Source organism: Panthera uncia, chromosome E1 (genome assembly GCF_023721935.1).
Source record: "Panthera uncia isolate 11264 chromosome E1, Puncia_PCG_1.0, whole genome shotgun sequence".
Classification (NCBI taxonomy): Eukaryota; Metazoa; Chordata; class Mammalia; order Carnivora; family Felidae; genus Panthera; species Panthera uncia.
In genome coordinates this window covers 6,251,671-6,278,468 of record NC_064814.1, presented here as the reverse complement: position 1 = coordinate 6,278,468, position 26,798 = coordinate 6,251,671, and the positions used below count along the sequence as shown (strand labels likewise).

Sequence of the window (26,798 nt, the reverse complement as noted above, 5' to 3'; positions counted from 1 at the left end):
CTGAGAACAAACTGAGGGTTGATGGGGGGTGGGAGGGAGGGGAGGGTGGGTGATGGGTATTGAGGAGGGCACCTTTTGGGATGAGCACTGGGTGTTGTATGGAAACCAATTTGACAATAAATTTCATATATTAAAATAAATAAATAAATAAATAAATAAATAAATCTCATATACAGTATAATCTCAACTAACTTTTTAAATATGCACAGAAAAAAAAAGATTGAAGGGAAATAAGTTAAAATGTTAAATTAACATTGGATTGGAGAGCCTGGGTGGCTCAGTAGGTTAAGCGTCCGGCTTCAACACAGATCTCGTGGTTCATGGGTTCAAGCCCCACATCAAGCTCTGTGCTGACAGCTTAGAGCCTGGAACCTGCTTTGCATTCTGTGTCTCCCTCTCTCTCTCTGCCCCTCCCCTGCTTGCCCTCTGTCTCTCTCTCAAAAAATAAATAAATATTTTTTTAAAAATTAGCATTGGGTTGCCTTGGGCATTAAGATCAGGGACATAGGGTTTTTTATTTTTCCTAATTCTTCTTTTTTTTCTGTACTTCCCTAAGTATCCACAATGAGCATTTATTACTTTCAAAATGATTGGGAAAAAAATAATGCCTGGACAGGGCTGTTTCATGGCATGGTAAGCAGAATAATGGCTCCCAAAGGATGTCTACATCCTAATCTCCAGAGCCTGTAAAATATGTTCAATCTCACGTGGCAAAAGGGGACTTTGTAGATGTGGTTAAATAAAGGATCTTGTGATGGAGAGATTATACTGGAGTATCTGGGTGGGCCCAAATCATCACAAAGATCTGTATCAGAGGGGGCGCCTGGGTGGCTCAGTCAGTTAAGCGTCCAACTCCAGCTCAGGTCATGATCTCGCAGTTTGTGGGCTCGAGCCTGCGTCAGGCTCTATGCTGACAGCTCGGAGCCTGGAGCCCGCTGCGGATTCCCTGTCTCTCTGTCTCTGTCTCTCTCTCTCTTCCCCTGCCCCACTCATGCACGCGCTCTCTCTCTCTCGCTCTCTCTCAAAAGTAACTAAACATTAAAAAATTTTTTTTAAAAAAAGCTCCCTATCAGAGGGAAGCAGGAGGGCCAGGGCCAGAGGAGAAGGGACATTGAAGACTGATGTGGGGCCACACACCAAAGACACAGCAGCCTCTGGAAAAGTCAAGGAATCTGATTCCCTCCCAAAGCCACCCGAAAGAATGCAGCCCCGTTGACCTTTTTAGACTCTGACTTCCAGACTCTAACACTACAAATCTGTGTTAAGTCACGAAGTTTGCGGTAATTTATCTGGCAGCCTTAGGAAACTGATAAGGTGGCATTAGCCTATCTCACCTGAGCACTGGTGTTGGACCTGACTCTTGAACTGTCTGTTCCACTCGCTTCTTAGAACCGTCTGTCCAGGCGCCCCCTCCCCACCAACCTTGGCAGAGCTCCCGCCCTGCTGTCTGAAGCCTCCCGGCGGCGCAGAAGGCACCCCTGAGGCCCACGGAGCAGCATCCTCAGCAGACATGGTTACTCGCAGACTAGCTGACGGGGAGTAGTCCCAGATGAGGAAGAAGCTGGGCCCCAGAGGGAAGTGACAGCTTCACCATCAGTGAGTGGCGGGACTGGACCCCTACGCCCACACAGCACAGGACATCAGCCAGTCTCCACTCTGGGCCCCGCACACCTGAGTCTTGTCCACTGTCTGCCACCACTCATGGCGAGGCTGAAGTTGGACAAAAGGGCTAACTTTTCTCTGAAGATATAGGGTAATTAAAAATCCCTTCCTTTCTCATACAAAGTAGTCTGCAAAGTCCAATGGGATACCCTGCTTCGTAGTTGTTTCTTGTATCCTTTAAAACAATAAACTCTTTATTTTTTTTAATGATTTTTTTTTTTTTTTTTGAGAGAGAGAGAGCAGGGGAGGGGCAGAGAGAGGGAAACAGAGAATCCCAAGCAGGCTCCACCCTGTCAGGGCAGAGCCAGATGCAGGTTCATGAACCGCAAGATCATGACCCGAGGGGAAGTCGGATGCCTAAACCACTGAGCTACCCCGGGCGCCCCAACAATAAACTCTTCAGAAATGGGAAGTGGTGAGGGGTAAAACGGTAGCTTGTTATGGCGAGTTCCGTGGGAGAGGCTGGTGAAGGGGGACAAAGCTTCACAGCGCCCACCAGGTGGCTGCTTGGCACCCAGCTGTGCCTGCGGGCTTCCAACTGCTGTTCCCACTCTGCCTTGGTCACGCGCTCCCAAGCGCGTGCGCGTGCGTGCACACGCGCACCAGCCCTACTCTCACATCTGCTCACCAACCTCCCCTGTTTCCAGAGGTCGGGGAGAGAAAGAAGCAGTCTTTTCTGCGCATTCGCTGCCCTGCTGATTTGCGTCCTAAGGGCGCATCCAACGTGGGCCTTCTCCATTCCTACGACCCACCCCCAACTCTGCCTTTACCAGCCTTGTGGTCCTGGACGCGTCACGTTCCTCCCCCACGATTCTTCTGCCAGACAGAATGATAGCCTCCCAATCTGCCCCACGGCGCTGTTGTGAAGCACATGACCAAGCCACATGACCCGTCTGCTCCTCAGACCTGCCCAGGCCAGACTCAAGTCCCTGTCACAGACTTCAAGCTTGCTGTTCCCTGTGCCTGAAAAGCTGCCCCCGGATCCTTCTCGTCCCCCAGGCGTCTGCTCAGCCCTCTTTTCGCAGAGGCTCCTTGCAGCCCATCTACAGCACCACCTCCCCCCTCTCCGAGTCTCTCTGCGTCGGGTCACCTAGCTCGGCTCTCCGCTGAGCACACACCGCTTCTTGGAGGCATCATTTTCATTTCTCCAACTGATGGAACGGATGATCAAATTGGGCCATGAAAAAGAATCACAAATCACAAAGGGGCCTCCAATTGCCGTGAACACCCGTTAGAGCCTCAGATGCACACAATGCCTCAGGCTACCCGGAGATTTTCCTTGGGAGATCTACTGTTCCCGATTCTTCCCTCTGCTCCTCGACAGTTGGTTCACCTCCCATACAATTCACTCTTTTCAAGGGTACCACTCAGCGGTTCTTGGGGCATTCACAGAGCTGTGCTACCATTGCCACATCTAATTCCAGGGCATTTTTATCACCCCAAAAAGAAACCCCTTACTCTTACCACACACACGCCCTTCCTCCTCCCCCAGCCCAGCCCCTGGCAGCCACTAATCTCCTTTCTGTCTCTATGAATTTAGGTATTTTGGAAATTCCATAGGAATGGAATCATATAATATGTGGCCTTTTGCATCTGGATTCTTTCACTTGGCCTGATGTTTTCAAGGTTCATCTGTGTTATAGCGTGTATCAGTATTCATTTGTTTTTATGGCCGAATAATGTTCCATTGTACGGGTATGACACGTTTTATTTATTCATCCATCAGTTGGTATACATTTAGGTCGTTTCCAGCTTTTAACGATTATGAATAATGTTGTCATGAACGTTCGCATTTGTATACACCCGGGACGGAATTGCTGGGTCATGTGGCAACCACATGTTTAACATTTTGAGGACTGTCACATTGTTTTCCAAAATAGCTGCACCATTTTACATTCTCATGAGCAATGTATGTGCTCTCCAATTAATGTGAAGCGTCTCGAATGTTCAGTTCTATGAAAAAGAAATATGGAGGGTGGGGTACAGCAATCATATTTGCCCCCTCCATGGGACACATTCAGTCGCTCAACTAATAGTTACTATTTTTCTGATCTGTAGATGGTATGGTTTCAGGCCCAAAAATCTCTGCCTTCCTGAAGTTTGTTTTCTCAAGATGGGGGAAGGAAGAGCCAAACAGTGGAGAAAGATAATGCAAGGGAATTGCAATTTTAATGAGGTTTGTTATTAATGAAGGCTTCAGTGAGAATCAGAGACATGCAGGGTGCGAGGGACTGGAGCCTGAGGCTATCTGAGGAAGAGCATTCTGGGCAGGGAGAACCGCAAGTGCAAAGGCCCTGAGGCAGCAGTGTACCTAGCACATTCAAAGAACATCTAAGAGGCCGGTGCAGCTGCAGTGGGTTGAGCCGAGGGAGCAGAGTAGAAGCAGAGATTGGAGAGGTGGGGAGGTGAGAGAACCAGGGGCTGCACCGTGTAGCTTCTGGAAGGTCTCTGTATTTTTACTCTGAGTAGGATGGAAGGTCATTGGAGGGTCTCGACCAGAGGAAAGACAGGATCTGGCTTGCATTTGCCAAGGATCATTATAGGATAGGACAGAAGAGATGTGTGACCCCGGGTTTCGCCCCAGCACCTAGAAAAGATGGAATTGCCAAACATAAAGATGGGAGAGAAAGGAATTCGAGGGGGGAAAATATGCTCAGGTCACATTTGAAATGTCAACATCTTAGTGAAGATGTGGAATGGGCAGTTGATTAAAAGATTCTGGGGCCCAGGGTGATGTATGCTAGCAATAAAAAATTGGGCATCATCAGGGTAGAGGTGGTATTTAAGCCAAGAGAGGAGAGGGAGGGGCTCCCGAGAGAGAGGCCCAACACCGAGCCCTCTGGCCTCCAGCATTTCCATGTCAAGAAAACCCCCATCATTTTCTTTTCTTTTTTTTTTTTTTTTTTTTAGTGTTTACTTATTTTTGAGAAGGAGAGACAGCGCTTGAGCGGGGGAGGGGCAGAGAGAGAGGGAAACACAGAATCCGAAGCCGGCTCCAGGCTCCGAGCCGTCAGCACAGAGCCCCCGATGTGGGGCTGGAACTCACAAACCATGAGGTCATGACCCGAGCCGAAGTTGGACACTTAACCGACTGAGCCACCCAGGTGCCCCACCCTTAATTTTTAATCAAAATGTTACCCATCAATTTACAGTTTCCTTCCGCCCTCCGACTCAGCCCGTCAGTAACTTCTGCTGTTTCCTTCTACCCGAAATGCCTAGAACCACCTCTCCCTCCCTGTCTGCCCAACGCCCCGCTTTCCTTCCTCCAAAGCCCCCTCCACTCTCCCTTCTTTCCTCCCCCGTAACACATTCTCAAAAGGGAGAGTCCAGGAGCAAGCGTTCGCCGGCTCTCCTGAGCCACCAGGGCCCCTCTGCTTCTCTGGGACCAGAGGGGCCCATCAGTCTGTGCATCTGGAATTATCAGCCCCCGGGTGGTCAGGAATTATGCCTTTTCTGCCTTGTGCCGGGTTCCTTTATGAAGGCACCCTTGACATTTCCACACTGGCAACGGTGGGCACCAAAACCCCGGGAGAGGAATAGAGCAGATGACACACACAGACTCACTGCTTGGAGAATCTCCTTAGAATGGAGCCTGCTTCTCAGCGGGACCGCTTGCTGGGCCCCCTCCTTCCTGCCCCAGAAGCTCTTCTCTAGCACAGACCCGGGCCCCGCTCACCTGCAAGCTGGAAAAGGAAGAGCAAGAACAGGAACCCGTGCATCTTGTCTTTGCCCGGGCCCCCCTTGGTGGAGCCAGTCAGCTCCGACTCAGCTCCCGCATCTTCCAACCCTTCTGCTTTCTCTCGTTCTTGCACTTCCTCCTTTGGCCACTTCCCACCAGCGAATAAGCAAAAAGCAGAAGGAGGTAGAACAGGTGAGATCTCAAGGCAACGAGCAATGAAACAAGTCACAGTGATCATAAGCAAGCTTTTGAGAAATACCTTCCTGTCTGCAACCATGATGGGGTCTCTAAAAAAGAGGAATCAGCCACTCCTTCTAGGCCTTGCGGAAATTTGCAGACCTGGACCCCACAGGTCGGGCTGGTTCTTACCCAGTGCTTCTCCTCTGGCGAGAAGACTGGGCGGAGGGAACGCAGCTCCATCCCGGAGGCCTTGGAGAGCCAAGGCTGAGGGATACAATGCCAGAAACATGGAATTTCAGATGCAGTCTTGGGAGCCCAGGAGCTCAGCTGTGGGGGAGGTTGGGCCAAAGCCCAAAAGCCAGAGGAGAAATTCTAGACCAGAGATTGGAATGAGGGGGTGGAGGGTATCAAACCCCAGACTTCAAAGAAAAGGGTTCAAAGAGTCGGGGGATGTGAGCAGGGAACTCACGGTCCGATGGGCAAGAGGGGAACATACTGGAAACTCTCTGCTGTGCCCCAGACCACCAAGTGAGAGCTTGTGGATATTGATACCAGCCTGACCCCTCCAGACACTGGTCAGTTCTACCAGGGGCTCCTTCCTGAAGAAAGTGGCTCATTGTTCATGGCTATTACCCCCTCGCTCCGCACCCCCCACCTTACAATAACGACCTGTGGAAGTAGGAAGAAGGGCAACACCAACTTTGCCTGCCTTACTCCTTCTTCCTGGCAATTTTATGTCCGTCCCCCATCCTCCCCATCAGGATCCCAGCAGGCCCTGGAGTGGAGCCCAGATGCTAGGAACCCATAGGGCCCTTTCTCGTACCCCTGCTCCTGGAGCCACTTTTGCTCTGTGTCACGCATACCCTGTGACATCTTGAGAAGTGAGGGAGTCCCAAGGAGGGACGTAAGCCCCTCTCACCCTGATCAGGAAGGAGCAGGTACACAGGAGGCTTGTTTGCGTAGAAAAATACTCCAGCTGATAAGCCGAGCTTTTCCAGGATGTGGCCAGAGACAGCCTTTCACTTTACATATCTCCAAACTAAGATCAACAATCCTGAGTGAGGGCTCGGGTCAGTCCTCTGTCCCCACTGCTCGACAAGCTCGTTCTCTGCCCAGGGCACTGTACGGTTATGCTGAGAGACATTGGCCTCTGCAAACACGGACACTATTCGTCTTCCAGGGGAAATGACTGAGGAATTAAGCAAGTTGGGCAGTCCTGGAAAAGAGGGGGGCAGATGTTTGGAGAGTTGTGGGTAACCTTTCCCTTCTTGGGCATATTCGGTAAGGAGCGACCAGCATCTGAGGTGCTCCAAATTCTGCCTGCGGCCTGGCCCTGGCTCCTGGGCCCAGCTTACCCAAGAAGGATTTCCTTTTGCATCAAGAACAAAGGAGCGCCTGGGTGGCTCAGTCGGTTGAGCAGCCGACTTTGGCTCAGGTCATGATCTCGCGGTTTGTGGGTTAGAGTCCCGCATCAGGCTCTGTGCTGACACCTTGGAGCCCGGAGCCTGCTTCGGGTTCTGGGTCTCCCTCTCTCTCTGCCCCTCCCCCCACTCACACTCCGTCTCTCTCCCCTTCAAAAATAAATAAACATTAAAAAAAATTTAAGAACAGAGAATTATCTTTGAGTGTCTCTGAGTGGTGGCAAGACTGCTCCTCTAAACAAATGTCTCTGGGGACTCCAGGACAGTCAGGCTGTTCTGGGGACCCAGCATCCTCAAAGAGATACTGGAGGCCCTAGTCCCAGCTTGGCCATTGACTTCTGCATGAGTCAGTTCCCTCCGCGGGCTTCCACATTCCCGTCTATGAAAGAAAGGATTGAGTAGATCATCTGAGGCTCCCTTGCCCTAAAAGTACCTGTGTGTGTGTGTGAGTCTGTGTGTGCGTGTGAATGCACACATGCACATGCATGAATACGAGTGCTTGTGGATGCGTGGGTGTGTGTGCATGCATGGATGAACACATGTGTGGTGCATCCGTGTTTATATGTAGGCACGTGTGGGAGCTATATATACATACATGTATTGTGCTGTTAGTGCTGCGTGTGCACATGTGTGTGTTATAGATGTGTACACACTGTGTGTGCCATGGTAACTGGTGTGAACACATGGATGCATGTGGACGCGTGTGGATGTGACGCGCGTGTATGTTGATGCCTTTTTTGGGTTCTCCGGGTTATAAGGAACAGAGATTTGCTCAAGCTATTTGTCTCAGTCACTGTGGACTCGCAAACTGCGATATTTTCAGAACCCAAACTATTCACTGGTGGAGGAGGTCCTGGACTGAAAGAACTGGTCTTGTTGGGTCTCTCCCACTCTGGATTAGAAGATCCCTGAGAGCAGTATCCCCAGTGGCTAAAAGCACATTTGGCACATAATAGATGCTCAATAAATAATTGTTGGAAAACGAAGAAACAAATGAACCATTTTCAGCACGTCGTCATTCTTACCCTGGCCCTGTAAGGTCTGCTAAGGAACTGTGGACTATCATCAACCATAATTGTTCTCAGCCACTGTTCTGAACTCTTTCAGTTCACCTGGGACCCAACCACACCTCATCTTTTCTACCCATTACGTGCTATGCTCCATATTTTATACAGTTATCACATCAGGTCCTCACTACAAATACAGAGGAAAGGCGACGTTACTCTCATTTTTCAGATAAAGAGATCTAAGCTCAGAGAGCAAGTAACTTGTCCAAGGTCACACGCTAGTAATTGGCAAAGCCAGGATTCAACCCTGGGTCTGGCTCGTAAAGCGTGCCATCCTGCCTCCTGCTGGATGGGTTGAGAGAAGCCAGCTGCCCCTCGATTCTGTTCAGTGCTCACAATGAAGAGAGAACCTGACAACCAAGAGTTAATAAGACAGCACATCCTTGAGCTGGTTGTCAGCAGGGTATCCGCTCCATGGTTTTTTCTAAAATAGGTTCCCCCAAAACGAAGGGATGTATTATCAGGAACTGGAACTTAATCTAACAAAGCAAGTCGCTGGTAACACTGACCTTCCCAGTTTCCAGATCTAATGCCCTTTTTCTGCAGTCTATGGAATGGGAAGCAAAGTCTCCACCAAGTTCTTTTTTTTTTTTTCCCAACTTTTTTTTTTTTTTTAATTTATTTTTGGGACAGAGAGAGACAGAGCATGCACGGGGGAGGGGCAGAGAGAGAGGGAGACACAGAATCGGAAACAGGCTCCAGGCTCCGAGCCATCAGCCCAGAGCCTGACGCGGGGCTCGAACTCACGGACCGCGAGATCGTGACCTGGCTGAAGTCGGACGCTCAACCGACTGCGCGACCCAGGCGCCCCTCCACCAAGTTCTTATCCAGGCACTCGGGCAGAGGCAAAGATTCTTTTTGAGAAAAACATAGGGCTCCAGAGAGGCGGTTAACCCTCTGCAAGTACGAGGTGAAGGAGCCCCACGAATTTTCAGGACAGAGCATGGGCTGCCTTACCACGTGCCCCTCCGGTATCCAAGGTAATACTCGCTGAAATCCACAAACTGAAATTGCTGCCATTCAGAAACTTGATGTTTCTTTAAGCATTGTGTAGCAGGCTAGATTCGTTTGGAAAAAATGAAATCAAGCATCTGTTCAGCAACAGTTAGGCTAGACATCAGTGTTCTTATTTGCTTTTACTTGAGTTACCCAGCACAGTATGCCTCCCAACACACACAGACATATTTCCGAATTACAAAGGAGTGTGTGTTCATTACAGAAGGAGAATGGAATATAAATGAACATGAAGAATGCATTTTAAATCACTCCTGATCCCCCCATGCAAAGACAACTGTTGGTAAATACATGTACGTGGGGGTGCCCTGGTGGCTCAGTTAAGCGTCAGACTCTTGATGTCAGCTCAGGTCTTGATCTCAGGGTTGTGAGTTCAAGCCCCACATTGGGTTCTGCACTGGACATGAAATATATATATATATATATATATGAACCAATGTTTTACTCTTTTCTGTGGAAAAGCAATTTATTCCAGGTTAAGTAAAGGATCACTCATGTATGAATTTACTTCGTCAACCACTTTATTACACTTACTAGGGATTTTTAATACAGAAAAGTACAAAAAGAAAACATGACTGATAATGCCCACTCGGAAATACTCCCTGTTATCACTTTTCTTTAAAAGGTAATTAGGGATGCCTGGGTGGCTCAGTCGGTTGAGCGTCCGACTTCGGCTCAGGTCATGATCTCGCGGTCTGTGAGTTCGAGCCCCGCGTCGGGCTTGTGCTGACGGCTCGGAGCCTGGAGCCTGCTTCAGATTCTCTGTCTCCCTCTCTCTCTCTGCTCCTCCCCAGCTTGCGCATGCTCTCTCTCTCTCTCTCTCAAAAATAAAGAAATAAACATAAAATAAAATAAATAAATAAGGTAGAGATAAAGCGAAAAGTAAGTCTTTTCCCCACCCCCATTCCCCACCCCACCACCCCAGAACCTCAAAGGTAGCCACTGTCGGTCTCTGCTGCCTCCCTATAGAGAAGCATACACACCCATATAATTCCATTGTGTATCTAGGTGAAGTCAACATAAGTCAGCACACAAGCATATCTTTCTGCCCCTTTTTTTACTCCGTAATATCATTTTTCCCAAACAGCACATATAGATCTACCTCATTCTTTTTTTCTTTTTTTTTTTTAAGTAATCTCTACACTCAATGTGGGGCTTGAACTCAACGACCCTGAGATCAAGAGTCCCATGCTTTACCAACAGAGCCAGCCAGCCAGGCACCCCTACCTCATTCTTTTATCAGCTTCGCAGTATTGCACTATATGGATATTCTACAGTTCAGTTTTTTTTAATCTTTATTTATTTTTGAGAGAGAGACAGAGTGTGAGCAGGGGAGGAGCAGAGAGAGAGGGAGACACAGAATCTGAAGCAGGCTCCAGGCTCCGAGCCGTCAGCACAGAGCCCGACGCGGGGCTCGAACTCACAGACCTCGAGATCGTGACCTGAGCCGAAGTCGGACGCTCAACTGACTGAGCCACCCAGGCGCCCCTACAGTTTATTTAAGCAGTCCCAATTGCTGGATTATTTGCGCTTACAAATGCTGCGATGAACATCCTTGTACACATATCTTGGTGAACTTGTGCACTAAAGCCATAGAACTGTTGAGACAAAGGAATTTGCATTTGTAGCTTCAGTAGATATTGTCAGCTGCTCTTCCAAATGCCCCAACGTATGTTCCCACCAATGGTGTAAGTACGAGTGTCTGTTTCCCCAACTCTCAGCCAATGTTGACCCTTATCATACTTTTACCAAAGCATTATATGTTATATTGATTCAGAGAAACATACCAGGATGAAGTATACTGAGAGATGTTTAGTTCAAGGAATTGGCTTTCGTGACTCTGGGGGGCTGGCCTGTCCAAAATCTGTAGGGTAGACTGGCAGGCTGAAAATTCTCAGGGAGAAGCTGATGCTACAATTTTGAACAGAATTTCTTCTTCCTCAGTTTTGCTCTAAGTTCTTTCAATTAACTGGATAAGGCCCATCCAGATTATTGAAGATTTACAAGTCAACCGATTGTATATGTGTAATATATAACCTGTACATCTATAACATACCTTCACAGCAACATAGAGATTCGTATTTAATTGAATAACTACATGCTATAGCCTGGCCAGGTTGACACATTTACACACATTTACACATACACACACACACACACACACACACACACACAATCTATGTACTCATATTCTTCACTTTCCTACTGAGATTTTCTTTTGAGAGCTCTTTACACCACTACGTGTATTAACCCTTTGTCTGCCATACATCTTGCAAATATTTCCTCTCCATCATTTCTCATTTCATTTTGGTATCTTCTGTCAACCAGGACATTTTTATGTCTGTACAGTCAGATCTTTTTCTTTATGGCATCTGAATTCCCTGTCTGATTAAGAAGGTGGCTCAGAGTCAATTAGGAGCCATGGTAACCACCCCATTCACCTAGGTTTTCTAAGTGTTCCCCTTGAGTCAGGAAGTCACAGGAAAGCAGAGCGCTTAGGCAACATTTGCCCAGCTCCCACTGAGAAGTGTCTGCTGAGGTGCGATTTAATGTCAGGCCCTGGCTTTTAGCAGGAGTCAATAGAGGGGCACTTGGGTGGCTCAGTCGGTTGAGCGCCCAACTTCGGCTCAGGTCATGATCTCACAGTTCGTGAGTTCGAGCCCCGTGTCGGGCTCTGTGCTGACAGCTCAGAGCCTGGAGCCTGCTTCAGATTCTGCGTCTCCATCTCTCTCTCTGCCCCTTCCCTGCTCATGCTCTGTCTCTCTCTGTCTCTCAAAAATGAATAAACATTTTAAAAAATTTTATATAAAAAAAAGAGTCAATAGAAAAGCTATAGGAAAAGCTTCACCTTCTCTGCAAAATCCCAACTCTTCCATTTTGTCACTAGAGGCCCCTCGTGTAAGAATCCACATAAGAGATTCCTCTCCACATCGCATGCCGGCAGAAAATACTCACTCATTGAGAAGACTCAGGCAACAAGTACTACATACCCCATCTGGCTTCCCATTTTGTCGTGGATGCCAGGAAGTCTAAAAGCAAATGTAACGCTCAGATATAGGAACAAGCCAGGTCACTCTGGGGTGGAAGATTGCTTCAGGCGGTATCATTACCTGGCCTCTGGTGTAGGCGAGTTTTGAATTCCTCAAATTCCTTTTGGAATGGATGGAGCCAAATACAAACATAAATCAACTGACTTAAGACAGAACGGAAACACTTGTCTGAATGGTGGCAAAGTTGGCACAGAGGTCTCTGTTTGAACCACGATTAATTAACATTTTCACAAATGCTTCAGAGGAGGGAAGGTGCAATGGAAATTCTGGATCCAAAGTTGACATTCAGCTTCTCCAAGCAGTGAGATTTGGGGCCAACCTGGAGAAACTTCAGGAAAATCCTGGCAGCTGTTGAGTGAAGAGAGTAACTCCATAGTGTATCTAAGGTAATGGATTTAGGCAGCCTCATCCATAACGTTTAGAATACAAATGGACACCCATAGACCACATGTCTCAATATTTTATTATTCTAAATGCCAGCTTAAAAATGATAAAATCAAGAGGCACCTTGGTGGCTCATTCAGTTAAGCGTCTGACTTCAGCTCAGGTCATGATCTCGCAATTTGTGGGTTCAAGTCCCGCCTCGGGCTTTGTACTGACATCTCAGAGCCTGGAGCCTGCTTCAGATTCTGTGTCTCCCTCTCTCTCTGCTCCTCCCCAGCTCATGCTCTCTCTCTCTCTCTCTCTCAAAAATAAATAAACATTAAATTTTTTTTAATTTGATCAAATCAAGTGTATCCTATCTTCTTACTTCCTACCTTGACACATATATCTTCCTCCCAACCAAGAAGCCAGGTTTGAACATAGGATTCTCAGAAGTTCTGCACCAAAACATGGCAGCAGCATCCTGCCCCTGCCCCCAGACAGGATTCAGCAGGACCTGAAATGCTGAACCTTGTCACCATGAACCGTGTTCCCACTAAACCAGAGAAATTCCCATTAAGATGGAAATGTTTTCATATGAGGAGAGAAGAAAGGGAATCCTTCCCCGTGAAAAGGAAAAGAATAAAGGGGAAAAGAATGTCAATACATTATATCCTTTAATAAATGAAGAAGGTGGACATGAGCGGACTGAACCTTTACATTCTGGAATAGACTCTCTAGGAAGCCCCTCTTCAAGCCTGAGGAAATTGGATTTGAGATGTAAATTATTATATTGTTTTCATTTACTTGTTTTTGAGAGAGAAAGTGCAAGTGAGGGAGGGGCAGGAAGAGAGGGAAAGAGAGAGAATCCCAAGTAGGCTCCACACTGTCAGCATAGAGCCGGAGGTGGGGCTCAAAGCCATGAGCCTCAAGATCATGCCCTAAGCTGAAGCTTAACTGACTGAGCCACCCAGGGCCCCTGAGATGTAAATTATTAAAGCCACTGCACACAACAAGCAAATGGAGCCCTTTAACCCAGGAGGAAATAAAAGCTGAATCGAATTTGGTTTGGAAATGGGTATGGGGGACCACAGTCAGGGGACATTCAAAGTCAACATCACAAACAATCCCATGTTTGCCCTGCTGCTAGCTCAGTGCCACTGTCAAAGCCAAACAGTGTTGGGACCATGGGTCCAACCCCAGGAGAACCTGTCCACCATTACGCTTTTACATTTTGGGGTTTTTATATCTTTATGGTTTTACAAGTCCAGCTAAAGTTGGCATCTCTTAAGCCTTTCCAGTGATCTTGAAGGGTTGTCTTTGGAAAGTAGCTACTATCCATTTTGAAACTAAGGCATTTACCCACTCATTCATTCATTCATTCATCCATTCTTTGAGAGCTTGTTGAGTCCCAGGCCTCCAGGTGCATGTATATTTCCTGTCTGTTGCTTATGATTTTCTTCCAAATATAGCACCTGACCTCCCAGGCTAATTCTCCCCACTGCTTCCTTCATGTACAAAAGTAGCCAGGCCCTTCTTTCTGAAACTCTGTTTCCCTTGAAATGCTGTGTCTCCAATGCCATGCTCCATGGCCAAGTATAAACTCTTCCCAAGGCATGTCTCCAGACATTCTCTTCTGAGAAGCTGGTGCCAAAGGGAATTACAAGTGCAGGGATTTTATTAGGTGAAATACTTATGAAAGAAATCGGGTAGGAAGCTGGGAGAGGTGGGGAGAGCCCGCAGATCATGAGGCAGGTATGACCCCAAGCGAAGGAGAAAGGGCAGGAAGGTTGTGTGAAAGTCTCTGGAAGGATCCGTGAAATGGTGAGGAAATCCTCAAGCCAAATTTGGCCGTTAGGGGAATCTTGTGTCTCCCAGTGACAGACCTGCCTCAGTGCCCCTACCATACTGTGCCTTTGGCTGGGAACTGCCAGTAAGAAGCACGGCCTCAGGGCAAGCACACTGTGGGGGACCACGGAGAGCACAGTGGGTGTCAGTCAGTATGCCCTCTTGGTCGGAAGTCTGAGAGGCAAGTTCTCATGGTCCCTTCAGATGTTCATCAACATGGGGTGACAAGGTTTCTCCTATGCTTTCATGCCTCTTCAGTGACTTTGATAGGAAATCAAGAGTTCTGTGTGTGTGTGTGTGTGTGTGTGTGTGCATTAGAAGGAGCCTGCTCCCACAGCCACAATGGCATCTCAGAAGCCCCATGCACACTGCAGACGCTCACCCCTCTCTTGCTCCCTTTCAGACCATCCTGGTGGGTGACAGCGGTGTGGGGAAGACATCTCTGCTGGTTCAGTTCGACCAGGGCAAGTTCGTCCCTGGCTCCTTCTCGGCCACCGTGGGCATCGGATTCACAGTAAGCCCTCCCAGACTCTGGGGCCCCGGTGTGTATCTGTGAGGGTCCCAGAAGGAAGCAGGTGGACACTCACATTGGATCATTCAGGGAGGTTTAACAAGAAGACTACTTACCAAGGTGGAAGCAGGGTGTCGGGGAACCAGGAGGCATGGTGCAGTGGCCGTGCATACACAGGGCCTCCACTCCAACCCTAGCCTAAAAAAATGAGGGGAGGGAACCGAAGCCAGAGCTCAGGGACACAAGGCTTCATGGAGAGAGCTGGCCGGCAGGACCTGTGACCCTCAGTGGAGGAACACGGCAACTCATGGTAACCCTCCCGGAGCTAGCCCAGGATACAAGTCAGCTCCCCCCCTACCCTGCTCTCCTCCTGTTCCCACATCTCCTGGGGCTCCCCTTTGGCTGAATACAACTGGAAACTAGAAAGAATGCCTCCTTTTTTAAGTTTATTTATTTATTTTGAGAGGGGTGGGGAGAGAGAATCCCACGCAGGGTCCGTGCAGTCAGCATGGAGGCCAACACGGGGTTCAGACTCACGAACTGTGAGATCATGACCTGAGCTAAAATCAAGAGTCAGATGCTTAACCGACTCAGCCACCCAGGCACCCCTAGAAAGGATATCTTGATATAGATTGCTCAGGTCTACTTTCTAGGGCAAGAAGAATATGGAGAGGCAAAGGGACGGCTTAAAATTTTAAGCACAGTCCAAATTTAACACTGTCACATGGGTCCTAGGGAGCTGGCAGGCCAAGGGTCAAAGTTCTGTTTTTAGCACTCTGTCTCTTCCTGGATCTCCTCGGGATCAGGACAGAGCAGGGCACAGGGCCTGTAGGACCACACTCGGGACTGACTGGGATGGTCACACTGGCGGGAAGAGAGAAGGGGAACCCCAGAAACTAGGCTTTCTGGTTGGGTCACAGCAAGGAAGGCGAGGACTCATGGTGGCCGGGATTCAGAGTAAAACAGAAATGACAGCCTGGCCAGAGAGTGCAGGGTTCTCCCATGAGCAGGCTCCAGAGTGCTGGGAAGGGCAGGGCTGAGTCCCAGGAGAGCAAGGCTTCCCAGACAATTCCTGAAGCCTTGGACCAGGCTGCCACACCAGGCATCCCCCACCTCAGGCCCATGCCCAGTCTGCCCCTCCGCACACAAGGTCGGGGGAGCCCTCACAGCCACCAGCCTTCTCCCCCACTCCGTGCCCATCCTTCTGCCTGTCAGACTCAGAGGGTGCACAGTGGGATGAATGTTGGTGTGGATGCGGACCTAAAGACTGTGACTCACACCCCACAGATGCGGAGGGGTGGGACCTCCAAATTTTGCCACTAGCCTGGTAAGAATTTTGCCACTAGCCACTAGGCTAGACGACTGGCCCATCGGAAGGAAGAAAGTGTGTAATCACACTGAGAGCCCAAAGCAGGCGGAGACAGGACAGATCTGGCTCTCCCAAACCTACCACAGGACAAAGGAGGATCTTGGTTGAGCCAACAACACAAACCACAGCTGGAAGTTAGAAGCCCTTTGAAGGCTCTGGGGGGCGGGAGGCGGGGGTCTCCTTTGCCTCCTCCAGCTTCTGGTGGCTCCTGGCGATGCTCGCCATTTGTTGGCTCGTAAATACACCACTCGGATCTCTGCGTCTGTGTTCACATGGCCGGCTTCTCCCTGCGTGTCCGCTCCTCTTCCTATAAGGACATCAGTCATGTTGGATTAAGGGCTTACCCTATTCCTGTATGACTTCACCTTAACTAATCATACCTGCAACAACCCCCTTTCCAAATAAGGTCACATTCTGAGGGACTAGGGGCTGGGACCTCAATAGAGGCTTTGAAGGACACCCGTAACAGTGTGGTTTACAGTGGAAGGTGAGCGAGGGCCATGTCACTTCCTTTCTCTCATTTCTCCTCGGCCATTACTCTCTGGCTCTGAAAACGTTTGCCCCTGCGGGGTTCCCGTGTGAGCCCTCAGGAGCTTAGAGCCTGAGACACTGAATGGACTGGGGTTGTATTTGCAGCAAGAGACTCTTCCCTCTGAATAGCAGGCAATAAATGCACATCTGCAGAGTTCTGATCCTGTAGGTGGCTCTCTGAGCCCCACCCTATGTACACAAGAGGTTATGGCAAGCCCAGCTCCAGAAAATAGCTCTGGCCAATGCCAAGACTCACAGGGCTAGAGGAATGTGTACACACAGTCCCCACCAGGCCTCTAGTCACCCATAAGCCACATCTGCCCCTTGTGCTTTACCCCCAGCACCTAAGTCAAGAGGTACTGATGCCCTTCTCCCCCGACACAGCCTTCGGTCAGTCCCGCTGTAATGCAGCCACCCAGTTCCATGGTAAGCTGTGGGTGCTTGTGCAGAATGTTGGCACAGGAGTAATGAAATGGTTAGCCCCTGAAGCGCAGGGCGGGGCCGCCCAGGCCACACTCCCACTGTCTGCCACCAGGAACTGCAGGATTCCTGGGTTGTCCTTGAGACTGCTCAAAATGATCCACGACTCCATGAATTCATTTACTACTAAATATTTAAGGCCTGCTCAGGGACAGGGGCTGAGGAGCACAGGTGAATAGGGCCAGCCCTGCCTTCAGGGGCGCCGAGATTGGGAGGTTTGGAGTCGGGGGAGGCTTTCCCATGCTGGAACATTCCGGGCACAGCCCAACAGGTCAGGGAGAAATGAGAGGTGATCTGTGCTAAAGGGTCAAAACCCTAGCACCCACCAGGGGCCGCGAAAAGCCACAGTTGTAAATGTGCTGCAAGGTGAATTCTGGTGGGTAAATAAAATTACATCCAGAGGAGCTCGGGCTGGGGTGCATTAGCAAAAGCAAAACTGCCTGAGCGCTGTGCTCAGAATGCACGCCTCCTCTCAAAAATCGTGCCTCGCTGCCCCGGGGCCTTCCCAGCCCACAACCTCACCCCCACCCCAACCGCGACCGGGGGACGTCCGTCGGCCGCCACCTGGCCGGGGCTCGGGCGCCCCCTGCAGGCCGCGCTGTGCAGCGGCAGTGGGAACCGGGGCGCGGAACCCCGGGTTGCAGCGCTGCCAGACCCAGCGCTACAGGCTAGGTTTCCGGAGACGGCTCCCTGTGGGAACCTAGCCCGGGCACCCTGCGACCTTTGGGGACCGGTCTTCGGGCTGGATTCGTTCCACGTCTTCGGAGCACGAAGCCGGCCCAATTTGCTCGGGGCACGCCTGACCCTCTGGCGCTGACCTGTGGTTGTGCGCGCCCTCGCGAGACAGCCTGCACCAGGCAGGTATCTTCGGGGTGGCGAGACATAGGGAGGAGCCTGTGGGGGTCCGGGCTGGGGCGGTGGAGGGGGGAAGGATTGGGTGGAGCCTAAGGCGGGGAGGTCCCAGCGCTGTCCCCCGCCCGCCACCAGTCCTAGCTCACCTCTCGTCCAGGGGACGTGACGGGCATGTCTGGCGCCGCTGCCACCCGGGATGGAGAGGCGCCCGAGCACTCCCCGCCCTGCAGTCCGAGCTACGATGTCACGGGCAAGGTGGGTGGGCACTGTGCCCAGTACTGGGGACTTCCCAACCGGCTCTGAGGGCCAGCCCTTCCCACGCCCTTTGCCCTGAGACCCTGGCCCAAGCCTCTTGGCTGGCTGCGTCTGCGTTGCCTTCAGCCCTTCCCCCAGGGAGCCGGGTCTCCCGGAGCAGGGAGGAAGGGTGGAGACTGCCGACGTCTGGGCTGGCTCAGCGAGGGTGGGAAGAGGAAGATCGGAAGGAGCGATTGACTGACTGCCCCACACAGCGGACCCCAACCCAATTTCCTTCTGCACACCCCCGGCGATATGATCTCCCGGGAACCCCATGCCTCTGCGTAAAGGTTAAGCGCTCAACCCTCCTGGGCACAGGCATCCCGAATGCTGGGAAATAGGGATGCCTGGAGACGCAGAGAGGACGCCCCCTGGCGGCGGAGCAGTTGTCGTTAACGCCCTTTTCCCAGCTAAGCTCTCCCCTGAGACTTAACATCCAGTTTCAAGGCCTTAGGCCTGAAGTTCTTTAGGTCCCCAGCTGCCCCCAAGCCGTACCCCTTCCCTTTCCACTGCTGCAGCCATTTCCTCCCGCCTTCCTCCAGGAGGATGTTGCTAACCAAAATGCAGGCCCACCTGGGAATTTTTAGAACCTGAGAAAGATTTTGTTGCTTCATCACAAGTCCCCCATGGGGGAGCTGAAGTCAGCTCTCTGAGGCCGGTTTCCTCTAGAGGGCTGCCCTGTTACAGAAGCAGGTGAAGGTGGAGGACAGACACCTCCCCACCCCACCCACCCCCACTCTGGGGCACATGGCGGAGGCGGGTACCCAGAACTCTGAAAGAGGTGCTGAGGGAGCCCAGGGCTTCCAATCTTCCTCTGCAAGTTTGGGGATGAGTGAGGGCTGCCCTGCCTCATGCTGCGTGGCCTTGAAAGAGACCTGCCTCTTTCTGTGCCTCGGTTTCCTCCCCCACCCCCACCCCAGGCTCACTCTCACCAGGAACTGAGGCCTCCACCCCCCCTTGTTTCAGGGGAAGCCAGTCTGTAAGTCACTTACTCACCCAGAGCCGTTAAGATAGGCGTCCTGTGTGGGCTGGTGGCAGGAAATGGGCCCCTGTGCCTTCAGGGGAGGGGGAGCTGCTAAGGGCCAGCCCCTAGGCTGGTGGGGACCACCTGACCTCCTGGGCTGACAGTCCAGCTGGGCCATTTGCCAAGGAGGTGGCAAGGCTGGGCAGCTGTTTGTGTTTGGTAGAATTGCCTGGCTGGGTGGGTGGTGGTGGGCATCTTTTGTTTAAGGCGGTCGTGATCTGTAAAGTATACTGGAGTCACCCTCCCTCCTCCCCGCTCAAGGGCTAGGATGCAGGAGCCAGGGAGCAGCGCAGGCTCCAAGGGCTCCCCAGCCCCCCGCTCTCCCCCAACCCCCCCCCACCCCGCCCCCCCCCCCCACCTCCCTGGGCCAAGCAGCATCTGTGGAGAGTTGACCCGTGGCCTCCAGCAGCCTGCTTCCCCCAGGCTTGCCCCAGGAGACTGAGTGCAGGCCAGCCTGGGAAGAGCCTGGCTGGAGCTCCTTGGACCCAATTAGAGGGAATGGGGGCCACAGGCAGGCCCTACCCAGCCCTGGGCCGCTCTTTCCCGAGTCTTAGGCAGTTTATTGGTCCTAGGCGTTAACCAACTCTAAAGAGGCCTCAATGAAATCACCCTTTCTCCCTTCTGGTCACCGTGGAAACCATGCCACATAAGGGTTAAGAAATCTTCCTAACGTCCCTCAGTAGGCCATTTAGAAGCCAGGACCCCAGCCTCTGTATCCCTTTTGCTCAGACCCTTTACCTTTCCACCAAAGCTAGCTAATCCCAGTACATCGTGCCCACAGCAGAAAAGCCTCTGGGCTCCGTTGTCAAGGTCAGAGCCTCAAAAGTAACTCAAGCCTAGTCTATGCTCAATCCTTTAAGTATGTAAGCAGCCAACTGGGAAAGTTCCAGCATTAGTCCAGACCTCTGGTCTCCAAGATTGAGGAATGACTGGACAGAGGGCTCCCTTCACCTGCCCCCACTTGTCCTCAAAAGAAGATAGATGAGCAGTGACTGGCCAAGAATAAAGGGGAGAGACACACACACACCCACACTCCCTCCCCTACAGGGACCCGGGGATGCCAGTTTGCTGCCATTTGTCCCACTGGAGAGGTTTCTGCAGAAGGAACTTCAGATTCATTGTCTCCCCATTTCAGTATCAATTTCAACCCTCCCTAGTTCATGCAACCCTTTTGTAAACATTAAATGTCATTAGAAAATTCCAGGTAAATGTTGTGACAAAAAAAAAAAAAAACAAACAGCAGTCGTAATTTTAGAATATGCCCTTGCAAATGACAGTGCCCTCCCCCATCAGATCTGATACCCTCCTGTGGGTGGGAATCCCTGTCCATGGTATTAACACTTCCCTTCTGGGCAGTATAGCCCCATCCACCCAGGCGCACACATGCAGAATCCACACTGACAGAGAGGGAATCCCAGCTTGGTGTGGCAAGGGGAGAATGGGGCCAGAGTCTAGACCATGTAAGTGTGGTGGTTCTTTGGGGCCACCAAGCACAGTTGCTCACCTGTTAGTGCTGAGGTCTCAACACAGGCTTCCAGGAAATTGGGTGAGGACAAGAGAGTCAGAGAGAGGGCCTGAGAAATGAGCTGAGCCAAGGAGAGGCAGGGTGAAGGCAGCAGCGGGCTTTCCAGAAGCAGGTGCCCCTCAGTGCTGACAGCATCCGTCCCTGGCCCTCTGCCCCTCTTTCTAGGGCCTCTCTCCCTGGATGCCCAGAAATTTGACCCAACTCCCCATTAACTGCCTCTGCCCCCATCTCCTAGGTGATGCTTCTGGGAGACTCAGGCGTTGGCAAAACCTGTTTCCTGATCCAATTCAAAGACGGGGCCTTCCTGTCCGGGACCTTCCTAGCCACCGTCGGCATAGACTTCAGGGTGAGGTGGCTGTAGGCTCCTCCTGCCAGCAGCAAGCCAGGGGGACCACAGCTCAGGCCCAGGGTGCTGTCCTCTCCTTGCCTGCCCTGGCTCCTCAGAGCTTCTGTGGCTCACTGTCCAGAGGGCACCAGGGACCACAGAGGTGGCCAGGTTCAAGGAGTCTGGGCATGGTGGGCTCCTTGCCCACCTATAGGATAAGTCTTACAATTCTGCCCCAGAACAGGGCAGACACATCCCAGGGTGTGAGCTGAGTTTCCTGGCCTTCGGTCCCCTTGCTCTTTGCCCCTTGAGCTGGGCCCTTCTGGCAAGACCTCAGAGGTCTCCCTGTCTTTCTGGAGTTCCCAGAAGCACAGCACTACATTAGGTTGAAGAGCCAGGCTGGCCCTGTGGGGAGAGAGCAGCTCACCAGGCTCCCTCCCTCTCGTCTTGAGGAACCCATGTTTACAGATCTGCAGCAGGGACATAGCACAAAGGTTCCGGGAGAGTAAGGTCTAACCCAGGCTGGAGGGTGGGGGGAAGGAGGCTGTGCAGAGGCTGGGTGCCTCCCTCCCAATGGGAGGAGAACTGAAGCTTCCCTCTGGAGAACTAGTGAGCAGCTAGGGGAAAGCAGATTCTGCTGATCCAGCCTCTGTAGTGCCCAGGATGCTGGGGGGGGGGGGGGGGCCTCTTATCTCTAAGGGCTCCCTTGGCAGGATGGGGCGGAGCTCCAGGAGAGCCGAGTGGAAGTGGGAAAGAGGCGGGGGCTCCCCCAGTCCTGTGCTGCCTGCTGAGGTCTAGGGAGAGTCAGGCAGGTTCTTGGGCTCCGGCCCTGGCATGTTAGCAGACAAGTCCCCAGAAGGGAGAACTGTGTCATGGGGATATTTGGAGACAGGGTTCTGCTGCCCTGAAGGGGTGATCTGGCTGGAGATGCCTCCCGGGCTCACCGCACCCCCTTTAGCCCTGGGGAGCCACCAGCAGGATGTCTGCTGCTCTGTTGGATGCCTAGGACCCCAGCCTCCCCTGCTTTCCAAATCCACCCTCCCTCTGCCCTTTTCTCTTTCAGAACAAAGTGGTGACTGTGGATGGTGTCAGGGTGAAGCTGCAGGTGAGAAGGAGGCTGCTGGGGAAGGAGGGTGATGGTGGAGCCCCGCCCCTGCTCCTCACCCAAACCACAGAAGGCCCCCAGCCCTGCCCTCCGCCTGGGGCAATTTCCTGTGGGGCCCAGAGGAAACGGCTTTTGTTTGTTTGATATTTGTTGAAAAAGCAGTTCCCAGCACCCTCGATCAAAGGCAGCTCCACGTGCCTTCAGACTAGTCTCGGCTTGCTCCAGCTCCCCCCGCCCCCACCGCCAGTTTCCCAGGCCTCATATGCTGTAGGAGACAGGACACCCCCAACCCCTGGGCTAGGGAAGGGGCTATAGCCTGGCCCAGCTTGAGAACTTAATGCCCCCCTCCGGGGCACCGTCAGATGTTCAGAAGGCCCTGAGCACCTACAGCAGGAAACAGCCCACCTCCCCACACATCTCTTACACTCCAGAGTGGGTTCGCTCGACCCAGCAGAGTCCCCGCAGGCTGCCTCCTTCTGACCATTTGTCTGTCCCTTCCTAGATCTGGGATACCGCCGGGCAAGAGCGGTTCCGCAGCGTCACCCATGCTTACTACCGAGATGCCCAGGGTGAGTCCTTCCCAAGCCCACTTGTAATGCCCAGCCTTCCGCCCCACGTCCCCTGTGTGAGCTCTCTTTCCTCCCGCAGCCTTGCTCCTGCTGTACGACATCACCAACAAATCTTCCTTCGACAACATCCGGGTAGGTCCCCTCCACAGGCCACCCAGAAGCAGCCGGGGCGGGGCCTCTGCAGGCTAGGACTGCTTCCTGCTTTATGGGGAAGGGGTGGAACCCAGAACACCGCTGCCTTTTGAAAAACACCTGAGCTGTGACTCAGAAGTAATAAACTGCTCCTGGGCAGCATGTGGGCATAAAGGCCAGGCAGGCTGTTGGGTGCGCTGTTGGGTGCCTGTGCCACCTGCTTGGCCCTGCCCGTGATTCATGAGCGCATTTCATGACAGAGTGTTCAGAAAGTACCCAGCTCCACCCTGGACAATTACCCACAGAGGCCAAGGGGAGAACCCAGGCAGGAAAGTCTACCCATACATCCAGCCCAGCTTGCAAGACAGTGATTCAGGCAGTGAGCAGTTCTGTCCCCGCCAAACCATTAAAAGAGAGTAGGGATAAAAATTCAACAAGTACAAACACCCACTGTGTGCACAGCGCCATAAAGTTTTCACAGCTGCCTGATCTCAGGGGTTGCCAAGCAAATAGGGGTGGGGTTTGGGGGGGGGGGGAGGAGAAACCAAAACATACAGATATAAAACAGCTTATAAAGAGGATGGAGATCTGTGGCACTCATTGCCACCTCTGACTTCATGCTCCTGGTAGACATCACTAATCAATCACAGTATTTTTGATCACTGAGCCCTGATGTGGCCTTAGAATCCTCAGCAGGGCAGCCAGGAAATCGCTGATGACTCCCAGCTGATTTAGGAGAGAAAGCTCTGCCATCTCCGGCTTCTCTAGAACAGGGAGTTGCGGCATTTGGGGTTGGCTAGGAAAAACTGATCAAGACTGGAGAGGCCAGAACAAAGATGCAAATGAGAGAATTCAGGGAGGGCAGTGAGTAGCCCAGGAAAACCTACAGGACGGAAGAAGGGCAGGGGAGAGGGAGGGGGGAAGGGCTGGGTCTCAGGCCTGGCCTGGCTCAGCTCGTTGTCTCCCACAGGCCTGGCTCACTGAGATTCACGAGTATGCCCAGAGGGATGTGGTGATCATGCTGCTTGGCAACAAGGTGAGCGAGCCCATCCCCGCACCTCCTGCCCCACTGCCACACCACTCGCTCCACCCAGCCCCACAGTTGCCCCAGAGGGTTAGCTGGACATCCTTCCAGCACAGGTTTCTTTCCAGACTCCACGGCAAGGGTCAGACTTATGTGGCAGCTTCAGCCCATCTCATCTGCCCTCTTAAAGCTTCTCCCCTCCAGGGAAAGCCCAAGCTGCGGTCTGAGAGATCCAGGGATACCCAGCTGTTCAGCCTCGATTAGATCACAGTAGTAGGGTCACAGACGAGGCGCTAAAAGTAGCAAAGGTTAGCCCCAACTACTGTCATCTCTCTGAGGCTGGTCACCACACCCCTGCGAAGGACAGTTTCCCATTTCACCAAGTGGCAGTGAGATCCCCTGGCTGGGAGCTGGGTAACTCTGCCTGAACAAGGCAGAAACCCTGGTGGGCGGGGGGCGGGCTAAGCCTACCACCCGCAGTCCCACAGGCTACCAGCAGAGGGCAGGCAGTGGCTGCTCCTCAGGCAAAAGAAGGGCCAGCCAGGGCCTGAGAAGGGGCAGCTGGGGGTGGAGGTTTTCTTCCCCAGAGTGACCCACCTGGGCTTGACAGGCAGATGTGAGCAGTGAAAGGGTGATCCGTTCGGAGGACGGAGAGACACTGGCCAGGGTAAGTGACTCCCCGTGGGCAGGGTGAGAGGTGGGGACGGCCAGAGGCTGGCCCTGAGGACATTCTCTTCCTGGCAGGAGTACGGCGTTCCCTTCATGGAGACCAGCGCCAAGACGGGCATGAATGTGGAGTTAGCCTTTCTGGCCATTGCCAAGTAAGAGCTGAGCAAGGAAGAGAACCGTGCAGGGCAGGGTGGCACCATCTGGGAATCCAGTAGGGCCTGGCCCCTGGCCCAGCCCCTGGCCCAACCACATTGTGCATGCTGTGTCCAGTAGCCCCGAGCTGTGGGAGTGGGGAGGGTGCAGCTGTTCACTCCCTGCCCAGCCCACTGCTTCTTCCTCTTCAAGGGAGCTGAAATACAGAGCCCTGTGGCAGCCCGATGGGCCCAGCTTCCAGATCCGAGACTTTGTGGAGTCCCAGAAGAAACGGCCCAGCTGCTGCTCCGTCTTGTGAATACCAAGGGCCTGCCAGGGGGCTCCAGAGGCCCCCGCGGATGCAGCCTTCTCCCCCCAGATCTGGTTTATTCTGCGAGGCTGGGAGTTGGGGGACCCAGTGGACAGCCCCTTCCCAAGCGGGAGCTGTACTCCCACCCCTACCCTAGTTGCGTAGTTTCCCTGCATCCTGGGGGAGGGTAACATATTTATTTCATCCTAATGACACATAATGTAATACAAAAAGGGAGGGAGGGGGGAGGCGGGGCACCAGAAAAACAAGGCAGGGAGCTGGTGGCCCTTTTGCCTTCTGCTACTTGGACTTGGGGGGCTGAGGCTCCCTCCTAACCTTGACAAGGGTGGTGTTGCTTCAGTTCAGCACCAGAGGGCAGTGACGCACTTCTGCAGCGTGAGGGCCAGATGTGACCCCGTGGCCACCTTCACCTCAACTGGAGAGGCTAAGCAGACCCCCAACTTTCATTTCCTCCGGCTCCCAGGGAACAGTCTTCCCCAGTAAGATGGTCCCTGGTGCCGGGAGCTAGACCAAGGCTAGGGAAGATAAGAGATGTGGAGATCGGGCAGTGACGGAGCTCTGTGGGTGCAGGGGGGAGGAGTGACCCAGACTAAGTCTATCTGTTTGGCTGCCTCTGGCTTTCCTAGTCCCCCTCTGGGACATGTGCCCCTTTTCCTCCAGCTCACAAGCCGAAAACATCTGGTTCCTGTTCTCTGGACCTTGGGTCCCAGGGGAACCCCACCTCCCGGAACCCCTGGTCTTCTCTACCTTTTTGCTTGTGCCCCTAGACACCTGAGGTCACAGCCAGGAAAAGGTTTTTCTCCTATCTCAAACCTTTGGCAGGTATGCACCCCCACAGCCCACTTCTAGCAGCCACAGGGCTTCTACTGGGTTAAGAGTCAGTTAAGGAGAAACCTCTGACTTCTGGAGCAGATGGGAGGCAGAACTGAGCAAACCTCACCCCACCACACATATCCCCCCAAACCCAAGCGCTGTCTCCTCCTTGACCACTTATGCCTTTTCGCTTCCAGACAGACACCAAGGCCAAAACTCTCCATCTCTCCTCCCACTGAGCCAAGTTAGGGAGTGAGAAGTCACCCATTACTGGGTAAACCAACACAGTGTGCAAAACAAGGTCATTTGAGTAAGACTGGGGTGAGGAGAGTCAGCAGAGTTTATGTAGGGCCAAGGTCACCGGTCTCCCAGGTCCCTGACTGCAGCAAATGGAGGTGGACAGGAGATATGCGGGTCATGACCTGGAGGCACCTTTACTCTAGCTCTCCAGGCCAAGGGCAAGGGAGAGGATAAAGGAAGAAGTACACACTTCACATTTCTGAGGCTATTGCATTTGCTTTCAAGGCAGAAATCTTGCTCTCTGAGCAGAGTCAGCAGCTCCAACTTGGGCCTGATAAGGAAACTCTCCTAGGCTTCTCCCAGGCGAAGCAGGGAGGAGCCTGACCTTGCTGGGCTCTTCTGGGGCCCAAGGCAGGTCACAGGAGACCGAATCACATGGTCCGCATTTGTGTTTTCAGAATTAAATTGCAGAATTTGGAAAGTACACCCTGTCCGCTGCTTCTTTGAGGTGCGCAGGGAGAGGGGACAGGGGAGATCATGTTGAAATGATGCATGTTGGGGGAACTGTCACTGCCCAAATCATTTGAT

General features: G+C 52.3%; 2 protein-coding genes and 1 long non-coding RNA gene across 26 annotated transcripts in view; 1 reads left to right on the top strand and 2 right to left on the bottom strand.

Annotated features, from left to right (window-relative positions):
• The window catches only part of CD300LF (CD300 molecule like family member f), a 104,170-nt gene extending 97,207 nt beyond the window's left edge, over positions 1-6,963 (bottom strand). For 17 of the 20 annotated variants that reach the window (XM_049635812.1, XM_049635813.1, XM_049635815.1 and 14 more), the window contains exon 1: positions 5,339-5,567. In XM_049635812.1, coding sequence (XP_049491769.1) covers positions 5,339-5,381 — 43 coding nt within the window. In that variant the 5' untranslated portion in view covers positions 5,382-5,567. Of the gene's footprint in view, positions 1-5,338 lie in introns of all 20 variants that reach the window. The other 3 variants (XM_049635832.1, XM_049635831.1, XM_049635829.1) reach the window with 2 other exon arrangements.
• A 2,972-nt stretch (positions 6,964-9,935) lies between these two features.
• On the bottom strand, positions 9,936-18,259 carry LOC125926401 (uncharacterized). Of its 3 annotated transcripts, none has more exons than XR_007459092.1 (5): positions 18,174-18,259; positions 16,246-16,471; positions 14,912-14,993; positions 10,811-12,421; positions 9,936-10,621 (listed from the first exon to the last, which is right to left on the bottom strand). It is a non-coding gene; the product is annotated as an uncharacterized LOC125926401 (long non-coding RNA). The 3 variants fall into 3 exon arrangements; XR_007459091.1 differs by lacking the exon at positions 9,936-10,621 and having other exon boundaries at positions 10,708-12,052; positions 12,134-12,421; XR_007459090.1 differs by lacking the exon at positions 9,936-10,621 and having other exon boundaries at positions 10,708-14,993.
• RAB37 (RAB37, member RAS oncogene family) lies at positions 17,795-26,694 on the top strand. Of its 3 annotated transcripts, none has more exons than XM_049635808.1 (9): positions 17,795-18,036; positions 21,106-21,216; positions 22,259-22,300; positions 22,803-22,869; positions 22,949-23,001; positions 23,972-24,037; positions 24,636-24,692; positions 24,770-24,846; positions 25,040-26,694. In XM_049635808.1, the coding sequence occupies exons 2-9, from the start codon at positions 21,109-21,111 to the stop codon at positions 25,143-25,145; spliced, it is 576 nt and encodes a 191-aa protein (XP_049491765.1). In that variant the 5' UTR covers positions 17,795-18,036; positions 21,106-21,108; the 3' UTR covers positions 25,146-26,694. The 3 variants fall into 3 exon arrangements, with proteins under 3 accessions (XP_049491765.1, XP_049491766.1, XP_049491764.1); XM_049635807.1 differs by lacking the exon at positions 17,795-18,036 and adding an exon at positions 18,198-18,282; XM_049635809.1 differs by lacking the exons at positions 17,795-18,036; positions 21,106-21,216 and adding an exon at positions 18,075-18,282.
• The last annotated feature ends 104 nt before the right edge of the window (positions 26,695-26,798 follow it).

Excerpts from the sequence above, each read along its gene's own strand:
- RAB37 (XM_049635807.1), top strand. The coding sequence starts at position 18,199 with ATGTCTGGCGCCGCTGCCACCCGGGATGGAGAGGCGCCCGAGCACTCC. Across the intron at positions 22,301-22,802 it reads GTGTCAGGGTGAAGCTGCAG|ATCTGGGATACCGCCGGGCA; the intron begins GTGAGAAGGAGG and ends GTCCCTTCCTAG. Across the intron at positions 23,002-23,971 it reads CTTCCTTCGACAACATCCGG|GCCTGGCTCACTGAGATTCA; the intron begins GTAGGTCCCCTC and ends TGTCTCCCACAG.